The 22,828-nt window shown below is 40.8% G+C and overlaps 1 protein-coding gene across 2 annotated transcripts in view; it reads left to right on the top strand.

Annotated features, from left to right (window-relative positions):
- Window positions 1-22,828, top strand: part of GLDC (glycine decarboxylase) — a 1,044,727-nt gene that overhangs the window by 829,584 nt on the left and 192,315 nt on the right. For both annotated transcript variants that reach the window (XM_044061077.1, XM_044061078.1), the window contains one exon: window positions 14,044-14,156. In XM_044061077.1, coding sequence (XP_043917012.1) covers window positions 14,044-14,156 — 113 coding nt within the window. The remainder of the gene's footprint in view (window positions 1-14,043; window positions 14,157-22,828) is intronic.

Here is a 22,828-nt window from a genome sequence, read left to right as displayed (position 1 = left end):
CAGTGAAAGTTTTAAACCATGAGAACCATACCTGTCAACCTTACCAAATTTTTCGTTTTTTATCGGTTTTGAGGTCCAAATAATGGGGTGCCACGATTTCCGAGTGGCACCCCTTAATTTCCCGGCTCTGGTTTCAAATTTTCAGCCTTGACCTGACGTCATGACGTGCACAATGACATCAGCTCTGTGAATAGCCTGCCAGCCTGTCGGAATGCGAGACATGCAAGCATTTCCGCCTGCTGCTCCAGGGAAGTATTTGCGAGGGAAATGGTCAGTTGGAAGGGAATATTAGCTGCTGCAAGGGAGAGAATAGTAGCTGCTGTTCCAGGGATGTATTTGTGATCATTTGGAATTTGCGAGCTGTAAGTGTACATCATTACAAGTGAGTGTATAGTAGCTGCTGTTCCGGGGATGTATTTGCAATTTTGTGATCGCCTTATGACAAATTGGAGGAGTGTGTGTATGTGATTACAAACTGGAGGAATGTCATTACAAGCGTGTGTGAATTGTAGCTGCTCACTGCTAATATTTACCCAGGAAGGTTTTGTATAATGATTATATATTGGTAACAAGAAAGGAATGCATGGGAAAATTCAAGCTGTAAAGTTCTAGAAAGTTAAATGCAAGATGACACTACATACTATACTAAAGTATATTAAGACAACACGCTACAGATGAGTTACATTATGCTGGTGTCATTTTAATTTTCATTTTAACACACATAATCTGTGACTCGTCAAGTCACTTAACCAGACTCCTGTTTTATGGTCACCTGTCGAAAGAGGCTGCTGTTCCGGGGATGTATTTATAATCATCTTATTACAAACTGGAGGAAGGTGTGTGCATGTACAGGTGTACTTGTGAGCAAGAGCTGGTATTTCCTTTTGAAAACATTTCTAACTTAATCTTATTAAAATCCCCAGCTGACTTTAACGTTTGATTTAATTTGTAATACATTAGTTTTCCAGGCATTTTGACCTTAATGCAAGTGGGACATTTTAAGAACTGTGTTCCTTTTCTGCTGAAGGTCTATGCAGGGAATTTTTTAATGTTGTTGGTTTTAATGCAACTGAAGGTAGATTTCCCTTAGTTTGGTAAGAGGAGTGTAATATTTAGTAATGGCAAGATTTATGACAGTCAGTCAGGTGTTAGTGCAGCTTTGTACATAAAACGTTCCAGGCTGTCTTAGTCCCCCTCTATCCTGTAAAGCACCTTGGTGTGGTGGTTTCTGTCCAGGTGTCTGTCAGTGTAATCTGTTCTGGATGTAGTAAATGGTTACAGGCTACCACTTAAACATTTTGAAGTAAACTGTTTGCTCTTTTTCAGAGTACACTGTCATTTTCATTGACAGAGATTGAAAGTCCTGTTTTTATCTCCACGACACCTGTTTCCATGTCAGACTTAACATAATGGTGGAGGTTTCTAGCCTGTATCTATAACCTAAACATTTGACGTTCCAAATGGTTCCAGCAGTAAAAACCCTTGCAGTCATCTGACTTGCTGCCTTGGGATGTGTGCTGCAGGAGTGGGGACCTGGTCCCAGGTAGTTATCTCCCTGCAGTCCTGGCTTGCAGAGCTAAAACAATGTTACCTTTAATGCAACCAAAATAATACACTAGACCCAGCTGCTGTCTTTAAAAAAAACTTTTATTTTCAAACTAATGAGCATTGAGCATGCTGTGTGTTTTATGTGTGCGTACATACTTTACTTGACCTTATGCATGTAATTTGCATAAGGTCAAGTAATCAGGCTGAGTGTTGTGTGGGTGAAATAATTGTAAGTGAAGGTGATAAAAGTGTGAAACTTTAAATTTCATACTCTTATCACATCACTTATCAGTTCAGCAAGTGTTAGTATGTTTTGTCCTATGATGTATGCTAAGTAAGTAAGGTAGGGCACGTGTAAGTGATTGTAAAATATTTGTGTAGTAAAAGTCTGCATTTGTTTTCCTTGTGTGTGTGTGTGTGTGTGTGTGTGTGTGTGTGTGTGTGTGTGTGTGTGTGTGTGTGTGTGTGTGTGTGTGTCTGTCTGTCTGTGTCTGTGTGTGTGAAATGCCCCACGTAAATATACCTGGTGGCTAGAGTTACTCAGGCTCAAACTGTGTACCTTGAGTACAGGTAGCAAGAGCCTGAATTTCCCTACCCACCACCCCTTCTGAAAACTAGACAGATTTTTCCCTCATATGTTTGTTCACAGATTTTTATGGCATATCAGTGAAGGATTGAATTCACTAAGTAATGACAGGCATTTGCATTTCAGAGTTCATATTCTTCAGAAAATACATGGTAACACAAAACTTTTTATTCTAGCAATTTTCTAAGTTTGTAAGATCAATATTTGAAATCTGTCCCTATTTTAGGGCTGTATTTCCCCATTATTGGCTTGTCCATTTTTTTTTTGTGCTAAGAGGTTGAGAGCTATGGAACTGAATTCACTGAATATGTGTGGAGGCTGTATTCCCCTATTATTGGCTTTGTCCATTTATTTTGTGCTAAGAAGTTGAGAGCTATGATGAGAACTGAATTCATTAATGATAGTCATTTAAGTTTCATTATTCCTAGCTTTGAGGAAACAGCTGCTTTGGTATAGTGGTATGTTGCTCTGACTGTAGTGCACTGGGTCCTGGGTTCAAGACTTGGCTGTGAAACACATAAAGGTAACACAACACTTTAATTTCTAGCAACTTTCCAAGATTATACAAGCAGTGTTTATAATCTGTCCCTGGTTTTTGGGCTTTTGTACTCCCCCCCAGTAAATTTTGGCTTTTTCCAGATTTCTTGGGCTACAAAGTTGAGAGATACAGTTGAGTGTTGAGTGGATTTTACAAGGGAGATGAGAGCTTCAAGAGCTTCAAGGGAAGAGAAGTTAGTGCTGCTTATGATGCTGAGGTCTGGTTGCATTGTTAATAGCATAATAGGTTGAAGACTTGCTTTTGATGCAGAAGGCTGTGGGTTCTACTCCCACACTATGTAGATGCATTGCTGATACTGTACTGTGTTGTACTTTTAAATGGGTGGATGCTGCAGTCCTTTGAATGTCCTCTTTGGCGGCGATAAATCCATTTGCCATCCATTCCCTATTGCAATATTACTAGCGTATCATTTTTTTAATGTAACATAGGCACTTTATTTGTAGATGAAATGTAAAGTTGTTTGCTAGCAGCAACCTCTTCATTAGTTATAGATCTCTTTAATGTGGAATTAGTTAGATGACTTTTACTTCTGCATAGATTGTGCATATTTACTGATACTGGTGTATTGTAGAGGTTTGACTAGCCTTATGATGGAAATGTTCTGAATTGGGCAGTTTTGTCATTATTGCTGCATGCATTTTGTTTCATTGTTTACTGGAAAAATGTTCAAAACAAATTTAAAACACCCTCTAACAACTGTACTGTATTATACAAGGAATATAATTTAATACAATCAGGAAGGTGTTGATGTATCAAAGAACACATATATGTTTCGTGTGCAAGGGGCCTATGATTTGAAAACAGCCCAAAGTTAATCTTTGTCTGCCACTGGCCAGATGTATTTTATTTGAACGTGGGTTTCAATGCTGTTTCAATGAATGTGAGTTTCAAGGGCAGAGAAGTTTTAATGCTAAGTCTCTTTTAATTGTGAGACTGCATTGCTTTGTTTAGCAGATGCCTATTAGTGCTTGCGCTGTAAAATATAAAATAAAACTTTTAAATGAAATCCAAATCATTGTAGGAGTAAAGCAGTATGCACATTACAGTGTTTATAGTAAATGGGGTGAAATAGCCAAGTAATGGGACATTGGAATGGCTGCAGGGGGCAGGGCTGTATATGGAGAGGCCCCATTCGACCATTATTTTGTGAGGGGGGAAAGGCAGCAAAGTCAAAGACAACCCCAGGCGGCACAAACTATAGCTACGCTACTGATCAGCAGACCATGAAGAACGACTTTTGGAGATCCTAGCAAACTATAGTATTCTTTTGCTAAGATTAGAATATTGCCTACCATTAAATGCCCTACTTTTACCATAAAACCCACATACTGCAAGTCACTGAAAACAAAATCATAAGGTTCATCATATTTTCCCTTCCCAGTGAACATCAATTGCTACACATTTGTAAGACAGTTGTTACCATTTGCTACAGGGTCTGTGTCTCTGGGGCCATATTTTGGTTGTCTGCTGTTCATTTTGTGTTTGAAAGTTGATATAATTATGTATGCAAATTGTATGTTAATCAGCGTACAGATTTGTACCTATTTTTCATAGGTCTTTGTCCAGATTTTTGATATTTCCAGGGTGAGAGGTATGAGGAGAACAAGCTGTTTCTCAGAAGCATATCTGTGTCAAGTGGGAATGGAAATCAAACCAGAAGTAGGCAAATTTCAGGCAGCAGCTGAATGTACCAAAAAACAGAAGAAAGAATAAAAGAAAGAGGATCAACTGAGAAGGCAAGAAGTGTGACAAATGCATAAATATAATTGCAAAACTCCTGGAACAACCTCATGCCCATTGGGATTTGACACAGGAATGGTTAAGGAGCGGTGAATTTAAATAAAAAATTGACATGTTAATATTGGTGGCCCAGGACCGTGGACTAGGTACACAGTTTACAAGGTCCATTGAATATGTGGGAGAAACAAATGCAGATTCTGTAAAATAGAAATGGAAACAGTATTGCATCTTGTTGCTGGGTATGATACACTAATGGCAGAGAGCATATGTACTGAAAGGTGTAATATTGTGGCAAGACTGTTACATTGGGGATTGTGCAAATATTACAACATTAAAGTAGTTGAGAAACATTGGAAACATGAGCCACAGTGCATTATAGAGAATGATGAAGTGTGCATCACTTGGGATTACCCATTGCCAATGGTCCAAAAAGGGGATGCAAGAAAACTAGATATTGTAGTCCATGAAAAGAAGACAAAAGTAACATTAATCACTGAAATTGCTACAACCATTGATTCTTTTTTTATGTAAGACAGTGTAAAGTCTTAAAATACCAGGATTTGCAAGCAGAAAAAAGGATTACATGGCAGAAGGATACCCAAACAGTTTCAATAGTATTAGGAGTAATGGCTCTCCTAAAAAAAGAATTTACAGTCATATTTATATATGCTGCCAGTACGTGCAACTCCATATGAATTGTAGGAGGGGTCATTTCTGGGCATATTGCAGATGCTGCGAAGAGAGCTTTTGGCTAACATCAAAGATTGAAACAATATTAAATTCATGAACTTCAGTCATATTTTGACATTGGAATGGGGTCCATTCCCTTCATGACATTAGAAACCAAAAAGACTTGAAAAAAATTAAAAATGGCAGGTTATACCTCTCTGACTGGAGAGAGAGAATCGGCAAGAAGAGGAGAGTAGTAATGCTGGAACTAAATTCATACTTAAGGTATGATTGACTGGCCCCAAACAACACTGAATAATTTGAAAATGAAAACAAGAAACATACTTCATGCTTATCAGGTGAGATATATAAAAAAAAGTGTATGCCAAGATTATATATCTCTGTCAGAACGAGGTATGGAACACCTTGAAACTGACTACATGTATAGGTCTGCAAGCGGTGGCACTGCATACATTTTGGCTGATCTCATCCACTCTCCAAATGTATTGATGCTTCTAAAGCATGAAGAGAAGAACACTAAGATGACATATTTGCTTAATGCATCAGAAGTTTTGGGACTGAGTGGGAATAGAAATTAAACCAGAAGCAGACGAATGTCAGACAGCAACTGAAGGTGCCAAAAAGCAAAAGAAAGAATATAAAGAAAAAGACTGCAAATTGGGAAGTCTATAAATATAATGGCAGGTATATAAAACATCTAGAACAACGACATGTTGACAAGGATGGATGTAGGATTGGTTAAGGAATGGTGAACTGAAATTAAAAGATGAAAGGCTAATAATGGTCCAGAATAGTGGGCTTATTTACACATTGGTTTGCAAAGTCTGTTGACAAAGTGGGAAAAACAAGGACTGGAACAGTTGCTTATTTCATTGCAGGTGAGGTTTACACTCATGGCTGAAGGTCTGTATAATGAGCATAATAATGTGGTAAGACCGTTGCACCAGGGAACCACAGAGTACCTTTCACATATGATCACCCAGTACCAAAAGTTGAAAAATAGATGCAACAAAACAAGATAGAATAATCCAAGAAAAAAGACAAAAGTAGCTTTAATTGTTTGAATTATGTACATCCAGAGATTATTGTCTTGTGTGTATTAAGAGAGAAAATGTAAAAAATAGGATTTGGAAGCAGAAACAAGATCAGTATGAAAGGATACCAAGACAGTTCCAATAGTAGTAGGAGCAACAGGACTAATAAAGGAATTTACAATTCTTAAATATGCTACCAATACATATAACACCATATGAATTACAGGAGGAGGCAATTCTGGGTACATTGCAAGACCTGAGAAGAGCACTCTTAGCTAACATGAAAGCAGTTCTAATGTCATGAGTTGTAATTGTACCCTGAGGTGGAATGGGATTCATTCCTATCACAATATTAGAAACCCAATACATTTGGAGAAATTAAAAAAGGCAGATTATACACCACTAAAATAATTAAGAGCTTATGGCCATATGCTGATAAATGCATCAAAAACTAAGCATATGAGATTTGGGAGACATAAATTGAAAAGTGAATATTTAATACAGCCCACAGTGATTGAAACTGTAGATTTATTTAAGGACGTGGGTATGTGGATAGATCACCCTTGAGTTTTTTAATCATATCAACCAGTTGGTTAATGATGTCCTTCTGTTCTCATGTTGTAGTATTCCAAACCCTTGGGTTTACAATCCCTCTGCTTGCTACCCGAACGTCCGGCCAGTATACAAAAGTTTCTAGTCACTGCTAGGTACATCGGACTTCTGATGTTGGCTAAGGGAGCATGGACCATAAAAGTGACATCTCTGCTACCAGTTGAACATCAGCTTTTCCTGTCATCCCATCCATCAGATATTCACATGTAAAGATAACTACCCCTTTGGGGCCATCTTTTGTTTCTTTTGGGTCACCCCATGTCTGTTTAGGTTTATGTCATCCAGGAAAGAAAAGTGCAGGTGCAGTGATCAGCTCCCCCATAAGGATGCCCACAAGCTCTGCCTTTCTGTTTAGGGCCTACTTACGACTATAAAACTTGCATGATTTGTCAGGCCTTTTTCCCTAAGACACTCCGCAGCCATCTGCATACACTCAACATTTATTTGGAAAACCGCTTCTCAAACCCTTAGCACTAGCTATGGAAGGGCTGTCCGGTCAGTCCGTCAAGCCACATAGAAAGAAGGCCAAAGTTTGTAGGCCTCAATCAGCTGCTGCACCTTCTCCACCCGACATCCCTCCTGTGGCTGTTAGCCTGAAGGAACATTCTGAATCTGCAGATATGTGCATAGCAGGTACCATTCAGGAGGTCACAGAACCTAGAGCAGAAGGTACGTCCATGGAGGTTTTGCAGATGTCAGCTGCCGATGATGAGGGGAAACCTCGGCTTTTATGGGCCATCCAGACAGGTCCTTCCACGGCTCCAGAGCTTACTGAACCTAGACCTTCCTTAGGCCCTACACCCTCTAGGCCTTACCTGAAAAGGAAACAGAAGACCAAGCATGTTTCACCCCCCTGCAAAAACCCAACCAGACTGGCAAGCCTTTTCAGAGTTTATTTAATGCATTCATGGCCCTAAGGCCTGCTATGCCTGCCTCCCCACTAGTTGCTCCTCCACTGATTAGCCCTAGGCCTCAAGCTGAAGACATCCCTCAACCTGAAGCTGAGGATTACTCTGACTCCTCTTCAGAGGATTCTCTTTCCTATGTGTCTCAGTTGCCATCTGCCCTTGGTTATGTTTCCGCAGAGGAGGATTCTGCTGGGGCAGACTCCCCAGGTGAGGAATCTCACCTTTGGTGAGACCATCTCTAAAATGAGGGAGTTCTTTAAGTGGAATTCCACTGAGATGGAGATGAGAGAGGTCCAACAAAGATATTACAACCACCTGCAAATGGACAGTCCTGCTCCTTCAGCTATTCCACCTGTCTTGCCAGCCTCTTTGGATGCTTTCAATGCAGCCTCAGTGAACCCTGATTCACAATCCCCTGCCCCTCGAAGGCCTGACAGGTTCTATAAGGTCCCTGAAAGGGCCAAATTTCTTATCAAATGCCATGTTGCAGACCCCGGCACTGTCTCAAGTCTCTGCTGGTAAGCCTTCCAAACTGCTTCCTTCCATGTCTGTCCTCCCTACAGACAAAGATAGTAAGGCCATGGAGTGTATTGGCAAAAAAGTATATACTGCTGCTACCTTGGCCTTCAGGGCAGTTAATTACCAGACACACATGTGAAAGTATGCCCTAGCCCTGTTGGCCCAGGCCACCAAGCTTTTGTCAGACCTCCCTGACTCTCCTAAGGCACAAATTTCTAGCCTCCTCTTCCTGTCTTCCCAGGTCACAAGGCATTCAGTCAGATGCAGTTATGATGCTGCTGACGCTTCTGCCAGATCTGCTGCATCTGTTTCAGTCCTGAGAAGATATTCTTGGTTACGATTGCAGCCTTTGCCCGGTGACATTAGAGCAAAACTTCTGGATGCACCTCTGGATAACTGTGCTCTTTTTGGGACAAAAGTGGCTGAGTTATTCAAAATTCTCCAACAAAAGGGGAAGGAGCTACAGGACCTAAAGCACTTGTTTGTATCTCCTCCTATCCCCAAATTTCACAGGAACTACCCCCTCCAAAACCCAATTTATCAGAAAGTATTTTCCCCCACCACCTATTCCCAGGGGCAGAAACAGTAACAGGAAGCAACAGACTCATTCCAGATCTGCTGAGACCCCCTGCCCAGAAACCTGAGTTTCAGCACAGGGCAGGTAGTCTGCGACTACCTGCTTTTGCTGCCCAAACCTCTCGATGTCATTCCCCTGTCCCTAAGGCTCTTTCACTGTCTTCCAATCTCAAAAAGCATTACCTCAGACTGGTGGGTCTTCTCTATTATAGAAAAGGATTATTTCATGACCTGGATCACCCCACCCTCCTTGAGGGGCATTCCTCAGCCACCCAAAGAACAACTCCCTCTTTTCCAGCCAGAGATAGACAGTCTGCTTGCTCAGGGAACAGTACAACCTGTCCCTATGGCAGAAAAGGGAAGGGGTTTTTATTCAAGACTCTTTCTAGTCCCAAGAAAGGATGGACCATGGAGACCAATCTGGGATCGCTCCCACCTCAGTCTTTTCCTACAAGTGCCCACCTTTCGAATGCTTACCCTACAAAACCTCTTCTCCTTTTTAATGCTTCAGGGATTTCTAGCTACTTTGGACATAAAGGATGTTTACCTGCACATCCCCATAAGGACCAACTACAGGAGATATTTATGTCTCTCTGTGGAGTCTTCACACTTTCAGTTCTCTGCTTTGCCCTTTGGACTCTCTACAGCACCAAGGGTATTCACCAAGTGCCTACTGCAGGACCCAAGGGGATTCAAATCTTCCCATACCTGGATGACCTCCTGATTCAGGCAAAATGTTCCAGGTCCCTACAATACCAACTACAAACAGTTATATCGGTCCTGCAAGCACTGGGATTCAAAATCAATTACCCCAATTCCAATCTAAATCCCTCACAAGACCCAAGTGTTCCTCAGGTGCAGAATAAGGACTGATGTCATTAGGGCATTCCTTCCACCTCAAAATGTAGAAAACTTAAAGCAGTACCTGTTCTGTGTCCTCCAAGCCACAACCTTGACAGTCAGGTAATACCTCAGACTTTTGGGTCATATGGCACCCACTATTCCAATGTTGCCATTGGCAAGGCTCCACATAAGAAAATTGCAATGGTATCTGAGGTCTATCTGGACACAACACTCACACTCCCTGGAGTACATCATGCCTTTCTTTTCTCTGGTAATTGAACCAAGTGACAGTCAAGCCACGGTTCCCATTACAAGTCCCCCCCAGTTCAGGAGATATACACAGATGCCTCAGATCTGGGTTGGGGAGCAGCCATGGGCACCCTGAGAGTACGGGGGTACTTGGTCAGACTCCTTCATATGGGAGCATTTCAATATCAGGGAAATGAGCAATTTTATTTGCTCTGAAAGCCTTCCAACATATCCTAAAGCAGGGTCCCCTAAAATTGGTCACAGTTCTGTGGTATGTGAACAAGCAGGGGAAACAAAATCTTACTTGCTGTGCAGACTTGCACTTCAAGTCTGGGAGATGCCAACCCAACAGGGAGTCACTTTCCAGGCAGTATATATATCCCTTCAACTCGAAACACTCAGGCAGACACCTTGAGCAGATCCATGTCACAATCCCATGAATGGATGCTTCACGGGATGTGTTCCTGGACATAGTCCACAAGTGGGGTATACCACATTTAGATCTGTTTACCTCCTGTCTGAACAGACAGCTTCCATTATTTTGCACCAGGCTACCCAGTCCCTGGCAAGGGTAACAGGCAGCCTTCCCAATCTCATGGTAGGGGACATTTCTCTCTGCATGCCCCCCCCCCCTTCCTGCTTCTTCAAAAAGTCCTACTGAAAATCCAGCAGGACAAACCAAACATTTTGTTGGTGACTCCCTTTTGGCCAAGACAGCATTGGTTCCCACTCCTTCTGCATTTAGCCAGGGGCAATCACCACGAGTTACCTCACAGAGTGGGCCTTCTCACACAGGACAAGGGATCCCTAATCCATCCCCATCTACAGTCTCTGAAGCTTACCCTGTGGGTAATAGAATTCTGATCACTTACAAACACCTTTACACAGAGGGATGTGCTCACAGTCCTGCAGGAGGCCAGGAAACCTAATACCAGGAAATATTGTTTCTCTAAGTGGAAAAGATTCTCCATGTCATGTCTACAAAGACAGTTGGACCCATTTCAATGTGATATTCCCTTGGTACTGTCATATCTGTGTGAACTCTTGCAGACAGGGTTGGCACATTCCTCTGTTAAGGCCCACCTTGCTGCTATTTCAACTTGTCTGGCTCTAGATCCCCCTTTTGCATCTTGGCTACTTGCAGAGTTATTCCTAAAGGGAATACTACATCTCAGGACCCCTAGGAAATTGGTTCAACCACCATGTGACCTGAACTATGTTTTACAGAAGCTCACAGTAGCCCCCTTTGAACCAGCATCTAAGGCTTCTCTGAAACACCACTTGGAAAACCATACTCCTGGTAGCCTTGACATCAGCCAGAAGAGTGTCAGAACTGCAGGCCTTCATGGCTATTCCTCCTTTTCACACCTTCCACAAGGATAGTGTGACTGTTAGGACCAATTCTTCCTTCATGCCCAAAGTGGTCAATGAGTTATCCTTAAACCAAGCCATTTATCTGCCCACCTTCTTCCCATATCCACAAAATGACAGTGAGAGAGTCTTATATTCCCTTGATGTTCACAGACAGCTTAGATTGTACCTTGACAAGACCAAGTCAGTTAGTTAATCAGACCATTTGTTTGTTTCCTTTCATCCCAGGGCTCTAGGAAAAGCGGTAACAAAACAGACAATTTCTGCCTAGATTTCCAGGGCCATTACCTTTTAACATCTAAGATCCAAATTTAAGGCTCATGCTACTAAAGCTATGGCTTCATCTGGAACTTTCTTCAAGGGGCTGAACACTGCTTCCATTTTGGAGGCAGCTACATGGACTTCTGTCCATACCTTTACCAAACATTATAGACTAGCCCACATTTCTAGAGAGGGATTTGCCAGGGCAAACCTTCATGGCTTTTTAGAAAAACAGTTCCAAGCCTACTCCCTCTTCTTCCCTTTGAGCTGTGTCACTCACCCAAGGGTTTGGAATACTGCAACATGAGAATAGAAAGACATAGAATAGTTGTGTAAAATCTTACCATAACCAGATGTCCTTCTCTTTCACGTTGCAGTATTCCTTTCTTCCCCCCCTCCTCCTCCTTTTAATAAACTGTCCCTTCTTGGATGACGCTGGACTCATACAGCTATCCTGGGACTGGAGTCCAGCTGGGGCATTCAATTCTGAGGATGGTACGTGCAGACATCACTTTCATGGCCCATGCTCCTTTCGTCAACATCAGATGTCCCACGTACCTAGCAGTGACTAGAAGCTTTTGTATACTAGCCGAACATTTGGGTAGTAAACAGAGGATTACCCAAGGGTTTGGAATACTGCAACATGGAAGAGAAGGGCATCTATGGTTATGGTAAGATTTTACACAACTATTCTTTATAGAACTATAGGTTGTATAAAAAGATTTTTAAAGTCTAAGAAATCAGAAATGATGAAGTCATCGTTAGTTACATTAGATCCAAACTTGAGTATGGAATAACAATATGGAAACCTTATAATAAAACAAGCCTGAGTAAACTGGAAAGAGTATAAACCAAGGGAATCCATGGATGTGAAAATCTAAGTTATTATGAAAGACTAAAATACCTGAACCTGTACAGTTTCTGTTATAGATATCTAAGAGGAGGTCTTATTTAGGTATGTAGGGCATTTAGAGACAACCATCTCTGGGAATGTGTGGGGTTATCAAAACATACTAGAGAATCATCAGACAACCTATGTAAAAAAAATTCTATAGGAATGAGAAGTGTACTAATTGGTTCTCTGAGAGCAGCTGATACATGGAACAGGCTACCAAATTACATCAAAGCAAGTACTAGTTTAGATATTTTTAAGAACAGCCTGGACACTTATGGTAACAAGTGTTTCAGTATATTGGCAGGCTAGAAGGGCATTAATGCCAGTGCGTGAAATATTTGTATGTATCTATCATACCCCTTGGATTACTCCCAGTCTTAAACAACCAATAAAAAGTAGAGACCAAAGCCTGGGTGGAATGGAAAAAAGGACTGTAGACTGCAGAATACTTATTTAGATTAACCAAAATAACTTTAGAAAACGATAAACATTTGCATGTCAATGATATTCCCAAAAACTGGAGTCAGTGACACTGACTGTGAAACTGTTGACTTCAACAATCATTTCCCAGTTGCTCACTTAGCATTCAGTCTTCCTTCTTTCTGGCCTGTCTCTCCTCTTCAGAAGTTTCCCCACTTTCTACCATTTTATTTCAAAAGTAGAAACAAATCACAGGTTTAAAAGCTACTTGAAAATTTTGGCTTTCATAAAATATACCCTCAAATTGCCTAACCATGCCCTTGGCAAGCTTTAGCTTATATTTTCAGTCTTTCACTCACAACCAGAATCTGTCTACATAGATTTACATGTACCTTGATTATTCTTCTTGCAAAGTGTTTTTTCCCTTCTACAGTTTTTAACTTTTGTCTTCTCGCCAAAAATCTGGAGAAAATTGTTTATGACCAGTTACTTGAATACATTTTAAAGTATGGGCCCCTATTGAAATACCAGCACTCTTAACTCGAGTGCCAACAGAACAAAAAAAACCCCTAAAAATCCAGGACACGAGCAAATCTCAAACATTGCTCTTCTACTTTAAACTTTTTTGCAGGACAGTACCCCCCCCCCCCACACACACACACACACAAAATACAAATGCACCTAATGTAGGGAGGAAGCCCCCAACACCCCACTCCACCCCATGCTTATATATATTAACTCTGAGATCGCCAAACTTCGGAGAAAAGGGAATATTCCAAGAAATGGCCATCTCAGACTTGGTATATGCAAGTCCATTTTTAGGGAGCTATTCAGTGTCTGTGTTTTGGTACTCACTCTACCAGGTCCCAATATTTCATATGGTTACAGAAATTGCCATCCTTACTGACAGACAGCATGGCTTCCACCCAAACTTCAGTACACTAAGAGCTGTTTATTCAGTGATCTGTTTAGCACTGAGCAAGGTAATTTACTGGCCCTATCTTTGTAGACCTTAAGAGGGCTTTTGAAACAGTAGACGAGGTGAGTTCACTCAAAAATTGGTAACAGCAGGCTTGATCTAGTAGAATACACATGCAATTAGAGTGCACAGGTATAACTTCTTGTTGGTAAACTGCATGGACTGCAGTGAGGGCAGTTTGTAGGGAGGGAATTATTCATGATCCAGCACTAGTGTCTGTTAACAAGAAATGTTTATATTTGTACTATTGCAGGTGGGACTATGTCGACCAGGTGACTATGGATCTGATGTGTCACATCTGAACTTGCACAAAACATTTTGCATTCCCCATGGTGGAGGAGGTCCAGGAATGGGACCAATTGGAGTGTAAGTCCTGTGTGATCTTTTGCTAAACTATTCTGTAACCACTGCATTCATTCAGTTTCTTCTGTTGAAGATTTTATTTAAGTTTGGGATTCTGCTTGCCAGTTAAATTAAGTAACTGAACTCTAGAACCTTTTTTGGTGACAACCTGAAACAAACTGGGGGTTGACCATATAAAATGCAGAGGTCTAACATCAGTGTCTTCCTTGTTGGGGCTGTAATTGTGTTTGTCCACATTTCCATTTAAATTCAACATTTTTTCTTTGAAACTCTAGGTATAGGTGGAGGGAAGGCAGAAATCTTGCAACATGTTGAGAAAAGTGAGGGTGGGCCAGGAATCCCACACCTACACATACCCTGAAATGTGCCACATTGGAAGAATATGCCTACTGCATGCCTAGCGCATAAGCTACCATTTCACCCCAGTTCTTTTCTGACATCTCCTGGTTTTGCAGTTTGATCCTATAGAATGGCCTCTGAACCACTTGACTGTGTCAGTGATATTTAGGGCCAGAGGAATGTTCTCTTCATCTGACCAGCAGTTTTCAGTGAACCAAGTTGAGGAGAGTTCACTGGGTCCCTCTCTATGTCCAAGCCCCAGATTTCAGGTGGGTGTGCTGGGACCTGTTCGTGTGGGTGTGGGATCCCTGCTGCTCTTGCTGGTGGATGCTTTCTTGAGCTCCATATCCCCGTTACCCATAATCTGCCCCTCTTATACTTGTCACCAGATGAGCTGACATGTCCCCTGCTGGAGTTGATGGGAAGGTATGTAACTGCATTCAACTCTGGACTCTTTCTCACACTATAGCTCTCCTTCAGATAACCCATCTTTGGAACAGAAACTTTGTCATATGAAGTCTTTTACAATCTGACTTATGGCTCTGTCTTCCTTCCTTCCTTTCAAGAAATGTGTTAATGGGTATATGAGGAAGATGTAAGAGGAGGAGTCTTGGGTCTTCTCATCCACCATTGTATCGGTCATTGGGGTTGTCATTAACACAGCCCAGAAGCATCCAGACTCTATCTCAGTAGCCTCCAAGAAAGCAGACATTGTATATACATTTCTGTCTGACTAGAGGGGCACCCTACTCCCAAGCATCTTCAGTCCAACAAAGTGTCCAGAGAATTGGACTTTTTCTCCCCTTCCCTACCAGACAAGTAGTATGAAGCCTAAGACTCTGTTGGAAATATTTTTTTTTTCTTTACCACACTGGGACTTGGAGCCTTAACTTGTTCATCTCACCTGCCCAGATTCTAGTCCTGTCTAATGCATATTGCAGCAGTGATGTTTTCCAACATGCCTTAGTCTGGGTTAGGAGGAAGTCGTTAGAACTCAGTGTACAGCTTCTAGATTGGACACCCATGTAACCCAGTGCCATTTTGTTTGCTCTAACCTTAAGGCTAGTGCTGCAGAATTAGGTACATGTCTATCCAGGATGGCCTGACTGAAGCTTTCTTCCCTTAAGGAGGAGTTCAGATGGTCTTTCTTTGATACACTATTCACTGGGGAGGTTTTATTCATGCAGCCACTTTAGGACTTGGTTGGTGGCCTCTTGAAGAGAAAGCAGGCCCTATCATCTGTGAAGAACCTCTGTGAACTACCACCACTACTTCCTTTTCTTCCAGGCTCAACCAACCCAAAAATAAGATGCCTTCTCTGACAGTTAAGTATCATGCTGTGTTGCACTGGTTGCCATCAAGTTCCTCCTGGGAGGGCAATGTTATCTTAGAGCCATCATAAAGAAGCATGGGTTCTTTCATAGCTTCATCTGACAACTGCTAGGTCCACCATCAGAAGGGGATGCAGTAAGAGGAAGAGATTTTTGTAAAGCTCTTGAAAGACGCATCTACTGCTTGGTGGAGGCTGTTCCTTTGGAATAAGTCATGAGTTGTGCTCCCACGTTTAGTCTATCGGGGGTGGGGGGCATACCACTGCAGCTATCACTCGGTCTTAAAATACCTGGTGTCAGTACAGGAGGGTCTTTGTACTGAAAGAGGTGTCCACCTGAAAAAAATCAAGGTGCTGCCATTTAGACTTTTCCTGCACCTAGAATGCGAGCCGTGATAGTTGAAGCCTCAAATGAGAGGGATCATCATTTAATGCTTTCCCTACTTGGATAGTTTTGCTAGAATGAATGTTACTATGATTGCAGCCCTTGGAGGGGGTGGGTGACAACCATGTCCCTGATACCATTTCTGAGAAATACATTCATTGTCATGAAACCCGACACTTTCCATTTTTCTTTAATGATTTATTAGTACAAAGTCATCAGTCACATTATATACTGTGGAGTCTTCACGTATGGTAAAATCCTTTTAAATTTATTTTAGCAATTTCCACAATACCAATGTTCACAATACTTTGTTCTAGTATTATGTGTATGTAATCATGAAATGTAGTGCTTCATTACAAAGTTAACATTTTGTAAACAATGACACTTTCCCAGTCTTTACAATGCTTATCTAAGAAATTAACTGTTTATAAAATATAAAGCAACCAAATGTTCATATTTTTAATAATTAAATGTTGTGTTAGAGGTTAGTGAATATTCATTGTAATATATAATGTTTTAGGCCAACGTTGTTCAGGACCATTGTATTCAATATCCTTCCTCCACCCCAACTCCAGGTGTTTCATTAATTTAGCTTTTCCCTTAAGGTCCTTTTTTTCATTTCTTTTTGTCACTTCCCTGTGTCTCTTAGTTCTGTTTCTGTTGCTCCATTCTCCTCTGCAGTTTGTTTTTTGTATGCTTTCCATTTGCCAGTATTACAAATGGAGAAAGTAGTGCTTTATCATGACGGTTTTTCTCCTTGCTCCAGCTTAGTAGAAACCATCGCTCAGTGAGGGGAACCCCCTCCCTGCAAATCTCTTCAGTAATCCTTTCTAATCTGTTTATATTGTTGAATCTATGCATATTCTCAAAAATGTATTCATTGCTCCTCCTTCGTCCTGTCATATCTCCAACATAATACATCTGGGGGCTAAGAATACCTGTCTGTACTCTTTTTCATCTATAAATTTTCTCAGTATTTCATTTCAGTCCTGTCTCAGTTTCTTACTAAAATGATCCTTCAGTTCCAGATTAACACGATACATTCTACTTATAATTGTCATCTTTGTTGATATACCCACCCTGGCCTCTGTTAAAAGTCCACTATAGCTGATGTGTTGCATTCAGGTTTATTAATTCTTATTAATTATCCTAGTATCAGTCCCATGTCATTTAGCTGGTCAGTCTCCTCTAAGTTAATTTCTAATTTGGCTTCCTTCCAGGCTTTTATATCATCTCCATTTAAAACCCGTTTCCAACGAGTAGATCCTTATTTCAGTTTCCCCATATGTCACACTCGTTTTCCTTATTTTTACATAGTCAGTGTACAATTGGCACAATTTGGTTCCCCCACACTTTTACCTCTCTTAATGTTAACACTAGTTTAAGAGATTTCCTTGTATAGTTCTGTACATCTCTGTTTTTGTTTTCTTCCAAGGCTTTCCTTGTAATCATCTGATTTTCACCCTAGTCTCCTCCTTTCTGGTCCATCAGTATTGCTTTCCATATCGGTCTACACTTCTTGACTTTGGTCAGATCCTTTTTAAAGGCACACAGTATAGACTGTATGTCTCAAGGTCTGACACAATTCCCTCCTCTATTTTCTTTTGGCAAGATTCATTTTTCTCCACTGCATTGTCATTTTTGTTTGTTATTCTAGAAAAATTATTTTAATTTTTAATCTTTTGCCAAACTAATTCTTCTAACTGATAAAAGTATGCCAATCCCAAATAATAATCAGTGGCACTCGGTACATTTTTATAGCCTGTATTTTGTTTTCCTGCTCATTAAGTGACATTGTCCTTGTTTTACTGTTTTTTTTTTTTTGTTTTTCATTTTTTCTCACATTTATTTGACAGATTGTTTGTTTTCTTTTTAGCCAAATGCTTAAATATTTAATTTTCTCATAGTCCCACAAGAAAGGATAATTTTACATCAAATCATACATTGAAATATAATTCATCACTACTACTTTTGTTTTTGACTTGTTCAATTTATATCCTACAATGCTATTAAACCCCTGCAACTTTCTAAATTCCCTTCATTACTTTATGTAGATCAGTTATTTTATCACCTGCAGTGTCATTTTTTCTATGTCTCCCTATTTATATCTTTTTTCCTGACATTGATTATTCTTGTCAATGGTTGTAAGTGAAGAGTAGATGAGAGTGGCAGGAGAGGCTAGCCTTGTCATGTCACTCTTGGCAATTCTGACTTATCAGAAATCCTACCTCCACATCTTATCTTTACATTGGAGCTTCTTTATGTTCGGATATTACTGTTACCCACTCCCTTTGGATGCCAAATGCTTCCAAGGTTTTTGTCATGATTCCCAAATGACCGATCATAATCTCTCTGTGACTAAGTTTATCAGCATTAACATTTTTAGCTTGTAGTGCATCTCTTTGGATCATGATGTTCTACTGATATTACCAAACATCTGCCTGCTCTCTCTAAATCAATATAAGTCTCTCTCTAAAAACTCTTACCAGTCTTTTAGGTAATACTGTTGTAAAAACCTCATAGTCACGATTTAATATTGAAATTGATGTTCATGACCCAGGGTCAGGCAGGTCATTTCCCTTTTTTGTAACAATTACCAATACCACCTTTCTTCAGCAGGGGTACTTCTCCCAGTAGGGGAGGATACTGTTTAGCATCTTCTTCCAAATCTTAACTACTTTGTCTTTCTTTTTTTCCATACATCTGTTGGAATACCACACCATTCCCAGTGTTTTCCTTCTATTTTGGCTTTTAATAGCTGTTTTTATTTTGTCATCTTGTATTGGACACTTCCCATTGTTGGTTGCTTTGCCCATGGACTCTGGTATGGTGTGATGTTGCCAGACTGAATGAGGATGTGGATGAAAATCTAAGCTTGGACATTCCTTTGTCTTTTGAATATGATGGGGGCCCTACAATCTTCATGTTATTGTCACGTATGAAGCTGTGCATGTTGGACTAGGCTGTGGGGTGGTAGTGCATTCACAGCCAGTGCATACATTTTTCCCCTTGATGATGCCTTCTGATGCTAGTCCCTGTAGATGTGGAATATCCCCACCAATCTGCTAGTGTGTCTTAGTATCTACAGCTGAAAGTGCGAAAGTTATGATGACAAATGCTTCACTGGCAAGGTGGGAAGTATAGCTTGTGTCCTCTACAACTCCAGAGAAGTGGTTCCCTTGAAGATGGGGCTTCACATTAACCAACTGGTACTACATGTAGTCCTTCAGGCCCTAAATATGTTGAAGGGAAAACTGCCTTTGGGGCCCTTTCTCATTCAGTACAACAATCAGAACCCATCATGAACTCAAGTAAGTAAACAGGCAAGAGGATATGAGTCATGTACCTCCTTTGTAGAAAGAATGAGCATCTGGCAGTGGAATATAGAGGCCTCACACTCTCTCAACAGTTCATATTCCATTCAGAATGAATGTGCTGATTGGGTTACTGCGGTCCTTTCTTCAAGTTATGGATTTAGGAGTTGTTTGAGGTTCATACATTTTTGAAGTGGGTCCCACTGAAGATTGAGCTGTGTACCACCTCAAAATATGTGGCTCGTCCCCTTCTGCTCAGGGAGAAGAGCAGTGGATGTGTTTGTCATCCAAGGAAATTTCCTGTACAGCTCTCCCCTGTTAACTCTGACTCCGTGTTTTGTCAAGAAAATTCAGAGGAGGAAGATTGAAGCTTATCCATGTCCGTTGGAGGTTCCCCTTCAGAAGATCGAATGGATGGAAGCTCGAAATTCATAATCTCGAGACCAGAATCTCGAACTTCCATTCACTCGAAATTGTGAATGGGAGCCTTAGGTTTAAAAAAATAAAACGTTAACTTACCTTATTGCAGGGGGCCAGGTCCCCCTGTACCCTAGCAGTTTAAATGTGAATGTTCCATGACCGCACTATAGTGGAGGAATGGAAAATCTTCCATTTTGCACTTACCCATATAGCGTGGAATGGGAGATTTCCCTTTCCTTCACTATAGTGCGATCTCAGAGTAGGTATATTTAAGTGGGGGGACTTTGCCCCCCCTGCAAAAACATTTGGAAGGTGTTAATTTTTTTTGTCCCTTTCATATGTTCAAGTTTCTCTAAATTCGAGATTCTGGTTTTGAGTTTATGACTTTCGAGTTCAGAGACATTTGATCATATGAAGGGGAACCCCATTGGAAGGCTGAGAAGGGTGAAGTTTAAGGTTTGCCAGTCCCTAGTGATACAGGAAAGTCTTGTTGTTCTAGACAAGGGAGATAGCAATGGTTTAGATGATGGCTGTCTGTGTCTCAAATCCTGGCTGCCACTTTATACACTTATTCCTTTGGACTTTCTTTCTGGACCAAGTCTGATGGGAATAAAAGGTTCTCCAATTGTGCAGCAAGACTACCTGATACTGCCTCATTTACTACTTTACATTTTATTTTCAATTGTCCACCCAGCAAGATGCTAAGAGTATTCTTTGGCCAAACGTTGCTTGGTCATGCCACTCCTCAAGAATTCTCTGTCTCTGTTCTCTTTAAAGAATCCCTTTCCCCACCTAGATTGGAACTTCACAACTGGGAGATTCACCAGTCCCATTTTTGAATCAGCTTGTTAAGAAAAGTTGGAAAATTTTTGTTTGGTGACATCATCTCTACTCGCAAGTTCTCAGAGCTGTAGGCCATTGTGTGTAGGGAACTACATCACATGGATCAGGTGTTATAGAGTCACAAAAAATACAAGGTAGATGAACACTGTGGCCACTTGCACCTTGCCAATACTCATCCTCAGACATCAGACCTTACCTTGCTTTTTCAAGGGGAGACGGGCCAGTCATGCCAGAGGTGAATTTGTAAATACCCATCCAAATGTCCAACTTCTTTTTAAAGGGACATACAATGTCAGTTTGCTTGATCTGGTGTGGAAGTTTCTTCCAGAGAAAGGGTTAGTTGCATGATGAATCTGTCTTTCCACCATGATTTGTGTAGTGCTGAAGCAGGTTCAGATCTCTAGAGATATGAGGTCTTGGATAGCTGGATCCCTAATGGCTAGAAAAGTGAGGCACAGATCACCCATAAAGAGTCTGTATGACACTGAATGCTGAGCCCAAGCCTCCAGCCTCTCCTGGTAGCACAGGTCTAATAGGCCCATGATCTTTTTTGTTAACCGCTGGGGTCTCTTCAATTGCCTAATATGTCTAGCATGATACATGCCATATGGGGTGCTGTATTCTTTTCTATGATGGGCCAGATCAATGCAGAACATAGAGGGGTAAGAACGTCTTTGGATCTACAGGATATACCCTTTGCAATCAGCTGTACCAGGTAGAAGAATTTCCTAATCACTGCTGCAACAATGATGATCAAAGGAGTGGGAATTAACTACCCATGTTCCAAGTTCTCACAGCGTTTTCATTTTGGAGTGTGATATTGTCTATACTAAAAATAGGTTGATAGACTGTTTACCAATTGCAACAATATTGTACTTTTTAACATTTAGTTTTAGCCCATTTTTGTACACTAGCTTTTAATATGTGTACATTCAACTTGTAGTTTCTGCATGTCAGAAGGGGATTTGAAGATGACTCCCAATTTACAGTCATTTGCAAGCTTGGTTAACCAGAGATCCTAGTTTTTCATTTAAAGGTTGGATATGTATATGCCAAATAGTACAAGATCTAGTACGGATCCCTATGAGGGTATACCTACATGCTCTGTCAGGATGCACCTACCACTCTCACTGTGTGGGTTCTGTCCCACAGCCAATTTGCAATCCACCGAAGTTAAAAGAGATCAGTTTGGAGCATATTTATCTTAATTGTATTACCATATGGTGTATTGTATCACATGCTTTGGCAAACTCCAGCTATACTGCATGGACAGCTTGGCCACTGCCTACAGCTTTTGTTACTTTCTTGAAGTTTATGAGATTCATTAGGCAGGATCTGTCATAAAGTCAGACTGCTGGGGGTCAAGTCTTATAAGATTTTTTTTTTTTTTTTTTTTTTAATATTATGGTTTATGAGGTAATTTATGACCTGTTCCATGGCCTTGCAGATGAGGCAGGTAAAGGAAAGTGGGTCTGCAGTTTTCAGGGTCCACATAGGGGGCTGTCTTTGTGAAGTGGCATCATAACTGCTGCACACTTTACGTCAGGGAAAAAGCCAGAGGTTAAGCTTGGGTTGAATAGCTGTAGGAATGGCTCCACCAACACCTATTTAATATTGTTCAGCAGGCAGTCTATGCTGTCTAGTCTCATGTTAGAAGTATTTTTGGTTTAGAAAATTGGACTAAATTTGTTAGCTAATATATATGTGATAATCCAAGTTTGTGGTGCCATGTTGAGTAAGTTCTGGGCAATGTTGGGTCTTCATTCTTAAAGAGAGCAGAAAGCCAAAATCTGTGTACCAAAAACTCGGAACCAAAAGAAATCACACATAAATATTGCTGTCCCCAGGAATCCTACAAAGCCAGCTAAAGCTTTCACCAGTAAATCAGAGTCAGTAACACAGCTGAAATGCTGCACAACTCCTTTAGTAGATCGTTAAGTGCTTTCATTCAGAGAGCACACATCATCAGAACTACCATAAAACACCACTAGCACAAATGTATACATCCAACATTATGACAAAGTTACATCCAGTAAAATTTAAC

This window comes from Protopterus annectens, chromosome 2.part0 (genome assembly GCF_019279795.1).
Source record: "Protopterus annectens isolate FY-2018-M chromosome 2.part0, PAN1.0, whole genome shotgun sequence".
NCBI lineage: Eukaryota > Metazoa > Chordata > Ceratodontiformes > Protopteridae > Protopterus > Protopterus annectens.
The sequence above is the reverse complement of the archived record's forward strand: the minus strand, read 5'-3'. Positions and strand labels throughout refer to the sequence as shown.